An 11,218-nucleotide genomic window follows, 5' to 3' on the forward strand; every position below is an offset into this window, starting at 1 on the left:
GCTCGACAGTGTAGAAACAACACCTGACCAAGCCACCAATTGGTGGTGCATACGGAGGAAGCACCTTCACAAGGACGACCACCCCTATGTCCCGAATTAGAACCTTGGCTGAAACCGTAGGGCACAACATTTTTTAAATTTCTTTAAAATTACATGTACATTTTTTTGAATGGTAAGAAACACTTTTTATACTATACAAACATTTTTCTACATTATATAAGTATTTAAAAAAAATGGCAAACACATTTTCGAAAGATATGTTTTTTGAATATCACGTACATTTATGTGAAGGTATGCAACATTTTTTTGAATTATGCAAACATTTTTTAATATTGTATAATATTTTTTTACAATGTATAAGTATTTTTATTAAATGTCATGAACATTTTTTGAAGTGTGTGAACATTTTCTGAATGTCATGACCATTTTGTTCAAATGCCAACATCTTTTTAAAAGTTCGCAGAGTTTTTTGTAACATTGCATGAACTTAATTAATTTTGTGTGGATGATGAACATTTTTTGTTAAATTTAAATATAACATTTTTAATTCCAAAAGTGTAAATAAAATTAATTACACAAAAAAGGAAATAGCATTCCTACCCGCCCTGGGCCAGAGCAGTAGCGTGTCGCTTGACGCGAGTGCACGCTTAGCTGTGCCTAAAAAAAGGTCGTGTGGCCTAGTCGCGTGTGCCAGAGGTGAGACTTAGTCAAGTCTCGCCGCAGGTGAGAAGTAGTCATGGTGATGCATCCATATGAACACATCAACAGTGCAATAAAGCCCCCAGCCCAACAACAACCACCCAGTAAAATGCTATTTACTTGGGGGCCTCAGCGGGGACCTATGATGGACTGCGTGACCCTCCATCTTTGGAGGCTCAAGCTTGCAAAAGATCTCAATCTGCACAAAGTGGTGATAGCTCCAGACTGCCTTGAGGTAATTACAAACATCAACATGGGTGCAACTTCTGTGTATGCATCGGTTCTCTGCGAAATAGATCATCGCATGAAGGAGTTTGAAGAAGTATGCTTCCGGTTCAATCCTCGCGAGTCAAATTCTGAAGCTCATGATCTAGCTAAAGCTTCTTCGACGCTTACAACCGGGCTCCATGTGTGGCTAGGGGTAGTGTCTGATATCATATGTATCTCGGACACTTTGATCTTTGAATAAAATCCCTAGTTGCCCTAAAAGATGTAAAATGCTATTTAGCCCGAAGAACCATGAAACAAGCCAGTGAAAAAGAGAAAGAAACAAAGAAAACTGAAGAAAAAAAAGAAAAAATAAAATAAAATAAAGTAAAAAACAGAAAAAGAAAGGGAAATGATTGCTCTCAGCCAGCTGATAATCACGGTTCGTCTGCCTGTTGCGTGCCACGCGTCCTTAGCATAAAGGCAAGTGCAAGCACCTATTTCAACAACAACGGCGTTGTTGCAAATCTTGGCGGCAAACATCTACTGTTATGCGACACGTTTTTGTTTTGTAAAAATATAATCCTGCAACAAGTTTTCTGTTGCAAAAAATAAATCCGCAACAAGACAGTTGTTGTAGAAAAATTCTAAAAAAAAACTGCAACACGATGTCTGTTGCAAATTTTTTTTTGCAACAAGAGGTCTGTTACTGAAAATTTTACAACAAGATGTCTATTGCAAGAAATTTGAAAAAGTGTTAAAATTGCCCGACTGATTTTAACGCAAGCTAAGCCGCCTCCGATAAGCGCCACGCGTCCTTTGTGTGGCCCACGCACCCCTTTGCTTCGTAGTCTTATCGCTCGCGAGAGAAGCGGCATCCACTCGTTTTCTTCATGTGCGTCATCCCTTACCTCTGTCTCCGCTCACCTCGGCGCACAATCTTCTCTGCAACTTCCCTCCCGGCTCTCTTTCCCCATCAACCAAGCAACCAAGCACAAGGTCCGCCGTGGGGAGCAGTGACCCCTCCGACCACCGCGCGATGCAGCAAGATGTCCGACACCGGGGGAGACCGGGAGCGCTGCATACCGGGGCTTGGCCGCTGCGGCTGACCACGAGTGGTGTTACTCAGGCGGGGTTGCAACTTGTGAGCGGCAGCGACGCGAGGCGGTTCTTCTGCAACGCCGGAGACGCTATTGCGGCAAATGGGGAACGACGTCGGGTCCTTCCAGGCGACGACCGCCATGAGCGCTCCCTGCTGTCCCAACCTCCCTGCCCTACTACATCACTGGCCGGCAGACCCGCTGCTGTGTCGCAAAACTCTCCAATCTGGGAGCCTGATGGAGATCAGAGGCAACACTCATCGGCGCCCATAGATGCTGTGATGCAGCATTCACCGGTGGCCTCGCCACGCTGCATCCCGGCAGCCGTCGCGTTTCGCTGCGATGGAGCTCTCATCGGCTCACCCGCTGTCTTGGAGCTGCAGCAAAGCACTCACCAGCGATCTCGCCACTGCTCGTCGGCGCTGCAATGGAGCGCTCGCAGGCGCTCCCGACGCTGAAATGGAGCGCTTCACCGGCGGTCTTGGAGCTGCAATGGAGCGCTCACCTGCGGTCTCGCCGCTGCTCACCGGCGCTACAATGGGGACGCTTCATCGGGCGGTCTCGGAGCTGCCATGGAGCGCTCAACGGCAGTCTTGCCACTGCTTGTCGGCCGGCGCTGCAATGGAGCACTCGTCGGCGCTCCCGACGCTGCAACCGAGCGAGCGACGACCAACGGAGGGCACGTTCTACTACGTCGGGAGCCCCGTTGCCGGCCGCTGACACTGAAGAGGAGCGTTGCTTTGGGAGGGGGACGTGCGCTGCGGGAGAGCGCGATTCAGGATCTGCGAGAGACAAAAGGACGGTTGTGATGGTGTGTATCGAACGGCAGTGGAGACGGCTTACGTTTTGCTGAAATCAACTGGATGATTGGTAGCACGTGCCAGAAATTTTCACAACAAGACATGTGTTGCAATGATTGATGGTAACGCTCTGCCGCTCAATTCATCAAATCTAATGGCTCATTCCCGGCGAGCTTTTAAAAAAATCAGCCAGCGGACCCATATAGCGCGCCCCGGAAAGAAACGATGAAAACCAATGAAAAAACAAGGAAAGACCAAAAGGAAAAAAGCCCCAAAACAAATGAAAAAAAGACGAGACACGAGCGAAAGTCCGTCAAGCCCTAGAATCGAGGCGAGGCGGCGGCCACGGCGGAGACGAGGGAAAAGGAAATCGAATCGGGGAGGCGAAGGAAGAGGGATCGGTCGCAACTCGCAACCATGTCTCTCCGGGCCCTCGGTTCGCTCCTCACACGGAGGTTCTCGCCACGCGCGCAGGCACAAGCGCCGGGGACCCGAGGATCGGCTGCTGGGAGGCCGTCACGCTTTCTCCACTCCTGGAGGAGCCTCGCCGTCGGTGGCGCCGCTATAGCCGCGGCTGCGTCATCCGGTGGACTGGCGTTTCTGTATCTCAAGAAAGACACAGATGCGTCTGTTGGCAAGGTGATTGGGGACGAGAAGGCCGGGAAGGAGGTGACTGACATGAAGCCCGGAAAGGTCATCAGCGACGAGGCGCGCGACGACGGGAACAGCGGGACATGGAGGCGGAGTTCGAGGACTGGATGAAGAAGTACAACAAAACATACTTCGATGAGGAAGAGAAGGCCATGCGGTTTCAATTGTTCAAGGCCAGAGTCGAGGAACTCGACTCACACCACACCACACCTCGTCTGCACGAAAGAAATACGGCTTTTTTGTAGACTTTACACCTCAAGAGCAGGCGAGGCTACGTGGAGTATCTCCGCCGGACGAGGAGTTCTACGAGTTCCTCAAGTCTCGTCCCGAGTTTATCAACTATCACAATGGACGACTTCCTGGAAATAAGGCGTGATCGATCCAAGCCGGCCGTCGTGAAGCAGGCAGGCAACCCGCAGCCACACACAGGCAGCTCAAGTATGGAATGTGACTAGCTTGCTGAATTCGCTGGCCGATCGAGTACCCACGTTTGAAGTTTCTGCCTGGTTATGGACTAGAACTAGATTGGTGCCTGCTTACTTAATACTCCTATCTAATGCAATGGTAACGAACCTCGTGTAAGTTGAAATTAGAAAGCTTGGGCTCCTTTAAGTTTGCCATATGTTAACCTGAATCATGTGCTGAAACTAAACAACGATATTATATTTGCTCAAAAAGAAAGGACTCCATAGTCTAGACATGAACATGCGTAGACACGTTCAATGCAAACCAGTGGGGTTACCCGCGCATTTAGCTACGGCTAGTTATCTTTATAATTTTGTACTTTAAAATCTATATTTTTGACATTCAAAATATGTCTTTGTATTTAAAGATAATATCATTATATATAGTTGAAACTTCCTTAACAGTGTCGGAACACAATTTGATAGTTTATAATGAAATTATCTTATTAGCAGCATATGTATTATTGTTTCTAAATCAATTGTTTTTAGGCCAAGTCAAGAATTAAGCATATCTATGTTAAATTAAATGTCTTGGAGTATGAGTTGCGAGAGATCTGATGCATATGATTGTTTCTTTATTTCTAGCACTACTGAAATCGCCGAAGACGCCTAGTTCCAAACTTTTTGCCGAGCGCTTTTCACTGGAAGCTCAGCAATGTTACCCGTTTGCCGAGTAGTACTAAGTTAAAAAAAACTTAGTAATGATGAGAAACTCGGAAAAGAAGACTGATTGCCCAGTGTTGTGGAAATAAATTTGGCGATAAGATGAAACTTGGTAAAGTCTAATATTTGCCGAGCGTCAGGCAAAAGAAACTAGGCAAACACCTGATCAATGGGACCCACACGGGACCATGCAAGTGACATGGGGAAACCTTTGCCGAGTTTCCACACTAAGGGAAACTCGGCAAAGCTTTTACCCTCCATCTGCCTCGCCTATAAACAACACACAACAGACGTTTGCTAGTATTTAGAAAGCAACAAATGGATATTTAGCTAGTATTTGCAAATAGTTTCCTTGGATCTTCCATCTACATCAGATTGCAAGAGGGTGTGCCTTTGACAAGTATGACACATAAAATTCAATCCATATAGTATGAAAAATCTCATACAAAAAGGTACCTCTTCTAACCACACACACCTTCCAGAATCTTGTTCTGTCCACTACCAATTATCTTTCTATAGAACTTATACAAAACTAGAAATGACCGGAGTCAAAGATGTCTAAACCGGTTATAGGAGAAGAATGATTGTAAAGTGAACGGTTTCCAAAGTTAGGGGTAAACTGAACCAAATCAAAGTTTAAGTTGTTACCTAAAAGTCTAAAACTCTAGAACAAGTTCAGCGAAGCAACATGAACCCTAGCTGCGCATCGAATTTGGTGTGACTTGCAAGGCCTGTACGACACCTGTTTTGGTGCAGCACCAGGCCAGCCGGGAGCCCGGGACACAATGCTCGACAAGGCCACAAGGAAGAAGGAAGCAATGGTTGACAGGTTGACTAATAAAGCTTGGCGATATTTGCCTAAAAAAATCATAGTAGTGCAGTACCCATGTTTTGATCAATCCATTCACGTCAGAGTTTCAACACTGATGTTAAAGAAACACTGCAGTAAATTCACATGAACCAACATGATACTATATGTCACACAGGAAATTGTGGGGAGCAAAATACTGGCCTCTGCTACTTGTTGACGTATATGTCGTCTGAACATAGGCCGGGTCCTTAGCCCTCACTACTGGCCTGCTACTAGTAAGTTTAAGCTAGATTCGTTATGTCATGGAGTTCACTCAAACACTGAGCATGTGAGCACCACAGAATTTTGTGCGGTGCTGCAGCACGTGTGTACCTGCATTTCACGGACTTTGCTCAGCATGAACTCCAGCCGCTGCTCCAGATCGTCGAGTTCCGCGGCCGTCGCGTCGGATGGCAGGTCTTCTCCGGTCTGCCTCCTCATGCTGGCCTCAAGACGGTCATGCTCACACCTCAGCCCTGCGATGATATCGGCCAACGGTTGCTGCTGTGTGCAAAGAATCGCATAGATCAATCAGAAGGCAAGCATGCAGTTAACTAACTCTTGAGTGTACAAATGTATGTATGGATGTTGTACATGACTGGATGTGTTCTCTTTGTTTATTGACCTGATGATCATCATGATGTATCCCCTGGCCCTGGAACTGGAACTGGTGTTTGGTGATGCTCTCGTAGCGCTCAATTAGCTCGCTCCAGCTTAACAATGGCAAGTCAAGTATAATTATGTCACAACAATAGCTAGATAGGGCGTACGTACGAAGAAGCAAATCCAAATGGGTTAGCGCGTGACGGAACGGGCGGAGGACGGACCTTGTGTTGGGGGCGCACTAGTCGAACAGCTTGCCGGCGCCGCCGTCGTCGAAGACGAGGAGGCCGAGGTCCACGCCGCAGAGCACGGCGAGCTCGCGCGCCTTCTTGAGCAGGCCGCGGCGGCGCTTGCCGAAGGTGGCCCGGCGCGACACGTCGTTGTGGATCCTCTTCATCTCCGTCCTCCCGCGGCCCATCTTCTCTCTTGGCTTGGGACGCGGGGCTAAGTTTGTAACAACTGAGACTGAAACTGTGAACTCGGGTGTGCTCTCCTCTCCTCTCCTCTCATCTCCTCTGGTGATGGCCTGCGGATGGCCACGCGCCGCCGTACAGACGAAAATTCCAGGAAGTTTCGCCGGCGACTAGTGATGGATAGTACTGTGAAAGGTCCGCCCGTCACGCCCGACCGACCGGAAAGCAGCAAGCCAGTCACCGATCCTCTGCTGCGGTGCGCGTGGAAGAAAACAAAAGCGGCGGCTGCGTTGCCGGTCTGGGACGTGGTTGGGTCACCGCGCCTCCTTCCGGGCCGTGGAAACTTGCCGTTTCCGGCGTAAAGCGAAAGCGTTGCCCGACCGTGAGTGACCCCGATCATATTGGCGGACGCGTGGGCGCGAGAGTTCGTTGCAAACCAACACAGCGAAAAAGTAGGATCGCACAGGCGATCATGGAGGCGACGAGGGTTCCCTTGCGCGCCGCCGGTGACGCCGCCGGTTCCCTCTCTATCCGTCGGCCGCTCCGGCGGCGGGAAGGAGGGGGAACCTCGGGTCTGTTCGCTAGGTAGGTGTGTGGTAGGGTTAGGGTTCAGGGAGACGCTGCCGAGGCCGTTGCGGTGGTGTCGCGTCGGAATAAGTTTCTCCGGCCTCCGTTCGCGGTCAGGCGATGCTTTTGCCTTCGTCTAGGAGCCAGCGGAGTTGGGGATCCCCGGGTCTCGTCGAGGTCGCGGGCTTTGGTGGCTGTAGGTCCATCGGCACTGGCCGTTTGGGTCCTCAGATGGGCGATGGATGCAGGGAGACGAAGACCCTTCTTCTTCCTTGTTGGTATGATTTGCTGCTGTTGTTCTTCTCCTTCCTCTGCGCTGATGCTGGTGGGAGATCCTACTTTGTCCGGGCGGATGGCCTGGCCACGGTGCTGGACCGGTCGGATGACTCGAGTTCTCTTCCTTCTGGAAGGGACACTTTTTGCGGTACTCAAAGCCAAAGATGGCGACGGCTGTTGCAGGTGTGTTGGATTGATGTCCATGCCCTCTCAGCGCTGGTGTCAAGAAAGGAGGAAGCAGCGTGACAGCAATTGTACCGTGGTCGAAGATGATGACCTGCTTGCGACTAGTTGCAGATCCTTCTGCTGCAGGGGTCTTCTCTTAAGATTCAGGGATGATGACACGGGGCTCCGGAGATCTTCTTGTGTTATGGTTGTCTTAGGGTACTCTAGGTGTTCATGATCCTTTGTATTTACGTTTCAGTGTGTTTGTAAGGGTCAACTTCTTTGTACTGATTCATGATATGAATGAAAAAATTCTTAAAAAATATATAATAACCAGCAGGTTAGAAAAGCACGGTAAATTTCCCAAAGCGCGTCTATCTATTCGCCAAGAAAAGAAAAGTAAAGCGCGTCTATCTGTCAAGTATGGGGTTCCCTGCTCCAAGCCACGCATGCATACTCCTCCACTCGATCTCTCGTCTAAACGTCCACGCATCCGCAAGGATCTACAGCCGGACATAGCGTTCGTGCACCTAAACGTCCGTGGACGTGTCCGTGAAAAGTGACCGATCACTTTCTCTTTCATAATCAGATGCCTCACTAACAAATTCTTAAATTCATACAATTACATGCAACGTAAAACCTAGTCTAATTTTCATCGGTGCCCGTCCTTGTCGTCCCCTTCTGTGACCATGTCCAGCAGTCGTGAGACCCGCAAAGTGAAGGTCCGATCGCCGACGAGTAAGACTAGGACATGGGATACGAGGCGCCCTCGTCTCCCATGCCATACTCATCCTCGTTGGAGGCCACACCCTGCACATCGCCGGTGGAGGTGAGATCAACGACCATCGGAGCGGTGCGGGGGGTGCCCGTCACCCGTTGCTATCATTTTCTTTTTGCGTATTCATTGGAAGGAATTTAGTTTTGTTTGTTTCCGTTTCTTCATCTTTGAGGTAACATCACTCCTAAAATTATTCCTTCCGTTGGTTGATTTTTCTTTTCTTTGTTCATTTTTAATCTAGATTGCAATTTCCATTTTTCGTCTATCGTTGATTTCTTCTGATATGTTACACAGTTCAATAATTTGAACGTAAATTTTTTTTAGTATTTTAATTTCAAGCGAGACTTTGATTTGCAGCTATTTTTTTATGCGCCAGAAGCATGAGGAGGATGAGGATTTTTTTTTGGGGCAATATGAGGACGACGAGGATGTGACAATAGTGCGCGTGGGTGGGTATTGGATGTAGGTGGGTTAACCGGTTGTTGGATCTGGGCCTAATTCTTAATATCAGTAAAATTCCAATGATTGTTGGTTGTGTGGGACGTTGGCTTGTATCCCAGTAAAATCAACTGAGAGAGAAGATGATTTCAGTCATGTTTCTTCGTTTGTTTGTCACATTGGAAGTTATAATCCAAAGGTGCATTTGAAAATCGATTGAAACAACAGAAATTTTCAGGCACCTGTTGATAGGCACTCCCTATTTTTGACTTAATATCTCATTTTCTTTCTGCAAATATCATTGGAAATTTTATATAATGGTCACACAGGTTATCTTAAAATAGATATACAATATAAGAAAGAACATTTAGGTGGGAGAGAAAGTAAAAAAGGAAAACTCAAACTAAAAAATCAGTTCTTACACACACATCCTTACATAATAGTAATATATTAATTGGCCCAAGCTAAGTAATACTCATTCCAGCGGCCGCCTCTTGTAAGTAACAATCACTTTGCCTCTTGGCCCCGGAATGAATTTCTCCCATTCCTCGTCCGGGAAAGGGGAGATAATCTTGAGCTCAAAGTTCCTTAGCAGATGGCTCCATATCACCTTGATCTGCATGTAAGCATAGTCCTCCCCCAAGCAAACGTGCCGCCCGGCACTAAATGGCGTGAACGAGAATTTGCCGCCGACTTTGTCCTCCTCTCTCCCAGGACCAAACCTAGACGGATCATACACAAGAGGGTCCTTGAAGATGTGCGGCAGCCTGTTGTTCACCGCCGGCGAGGTTACCAAGGTATGCCCCTTGGGGATCGCGTATCTGCCGCCATCTCTTGCTTGCAAGCTGAAGCTCTTGTTCGCCTCACGGATGATCACGTTCGCCGGAGCATGCATCCTCAGCGCCTCCATGATGCAGCAACGCAGGATGCCTATCTCTCGCAGGACGTCGTAGTCGACGCGTTCCCTGCCATGTCGTGCGATGATCTGTTTCTGCTCCTCGACGGCGGCCACCAGGTGGCGGCCGTCTCCATGGCTGAGGAGGCAAGCTCCTGTCCAGATAGCGGCGCTGGCACTCGTGTGCTGCCCGGCGAAAATCATGCCGATAAGCAGCCCGGCGATCTCGCTCTCGGTTACGGGGCGGCCGTCGGCGTACCTTGACTCCACAAGCTTCTGTAGCACGTCGTTCTCGGCTCGGCCCGAGGCCCTGCGTGCTCTGACGGCCTCGTGGAATATCTCCCCCAGCTTGGCCCGGGCTGCGTCACGCCGGCGGTGCGGTGGGATCGGCAAGTACGGGAAGAAGAGGCTGGTCATGTGCAAGCCGTTTTCGAAGAGCTCGTGAAGGAGATGGGTTACTTCGTCGAACATGTTGTCTCCGATCTGTTCTCCGAGCAGGCAGCGGTTGGCGATCCGCATGAGCACCAGCCCGAGCTCCTGCTTCAGGTCCACCGTGCCATGCTCTCCCCATTTGCCAAAGTAGTCCTACAAGATTAGTGTTCAGATAAGCTCGAAGATGATGACATGGATGAAGAAAAGGACCAAACAACAATTATAAAAAGAGCCATGCATGCATGCATGCATGCATGGACGAGCATGCATATGTACGTAGGTCTGGAGTGAACTCTTCTGCATATATATGTTGCTTACCTCCACTTCACGAACCATGGAATCGACATGGCCCCTCAAGTTGACGGGCTTTATGGCGTCGGACAGGAAGCTGATCTGCCTGCTCCTGGTAGGCAGATCCACGTCGAACAGCACGCCGCGGCCAAAGATGGGCACGGTGATCTTGTAGATATCCGACTGCCTGATCTCCGACTCGGAGCCTTTGAAGAAGTGAGTCGTCACCTCCGGCCCGACCAGGAACGTCACCTTCTTCAACCCCAAGAGGCTCACCGTGAACACGCTTCCCAGCTCCCCGTGGAGGTCGTGTATCACGGCAGGGAGGCCCTTGGTTACGAGCGTACCCAACGCCGCGATCGCGGAAACGCCGCTCGCCACCGGCGGAAGCAATGCCACGCCGCCGGGTGGTTTGCCGTTTCTTGGCCTCCGTAAGATCAGTGCTGCTGTGGCGGCGGCGAGGCATGCCGCCACTACGAGAATGGTGGCTTGATCCATGTCAATCGATGGAGGGAGCTGGCGAACCAAATGGGTCTTTTATAGCTAGAGCTGGGTGGAGACGTGATACTCCCTCCGTCTTTTAAAGAGTATATTTCCAACTTTGTTGGAGGGTTAAACTATTTCAAAATTTGACCGAATTTGTACAAAATATATCAATATTTGTGAAATCAAACAAGAGTATGATGAAAATATATTTTATCATAAATCTAATGCTACTAATTTGATAGCATAAATGTTGATGAACTATTGTATAAATACAGTCAAACATAACAAAGTTTGACTTTCCAACTTTAGAAGTACATCTTTTCAAGGACGGATGAAGTACATGATTGGAAGCCGCGCCGGTGATGGTAGGCATCCTGACTTTGAAATGTGCGATTTTCCATCTCGGTGGAATAATCCAGTCCGCATGCATGCACGGCTGA

General features: G+C 48.9%; 1 protein-coding gene and 1 pseudogene across 1 annotated transcript; both read right to left on the minus strand.

The window, feature by feature from the left end:
• Positions 1-5,045: 5,045 nt before the first annotated feature.
• On the minus strand, positions 5,046-6,455 carry LOC109738712 (MADS-box transcription factor 30-like; annotated as a pseudogene).
• A 2,500-nt stretch (positions 6,456-8,955) lies between these two features.
• On the minus strand, positions 8,956-10,796 carry LOC109738711 (obtusifoliol 14-alpha demethylase-like). Its single transcript, XM_020297800.4, has 2 exons — positions 10,320-10,796; positions 8,956-10,154 (listed from the first exon to the last, which is right to left on the minus strand). The coding sequence occupies exons 1-2, from the start codon at positions 10,788-10,790 to the stop codon at positions 9,150-9,152; spliced, it is 1,476 nt and encodes a 491-aa protein (XP_020153389.3). The 5' UTR covers positions 10,791-10,796; the 3' UTR covers positions 8,956-9,149.
• Between the last annotated feature and the right edge of the window lie 422 nt (positions 10,797-11,218).

The sequence above is a fragment of the Aegilops tauschii genome, chromosome 3 (assembly GCF_002575655.3).
Source record: "Aegilops tauschii subsp. strangulata cultivar AL8/78 chromosome 3, Aet v6.0, whole genome shotgun sequence".
Classification (NCBI taxonomy): domain Eukaryota; kingdom Viridiplantae; phylum Streptophyta; class Magnoliopsida; order Poales; family Poaceae; genus Aegilops; species Aegilops tauschii.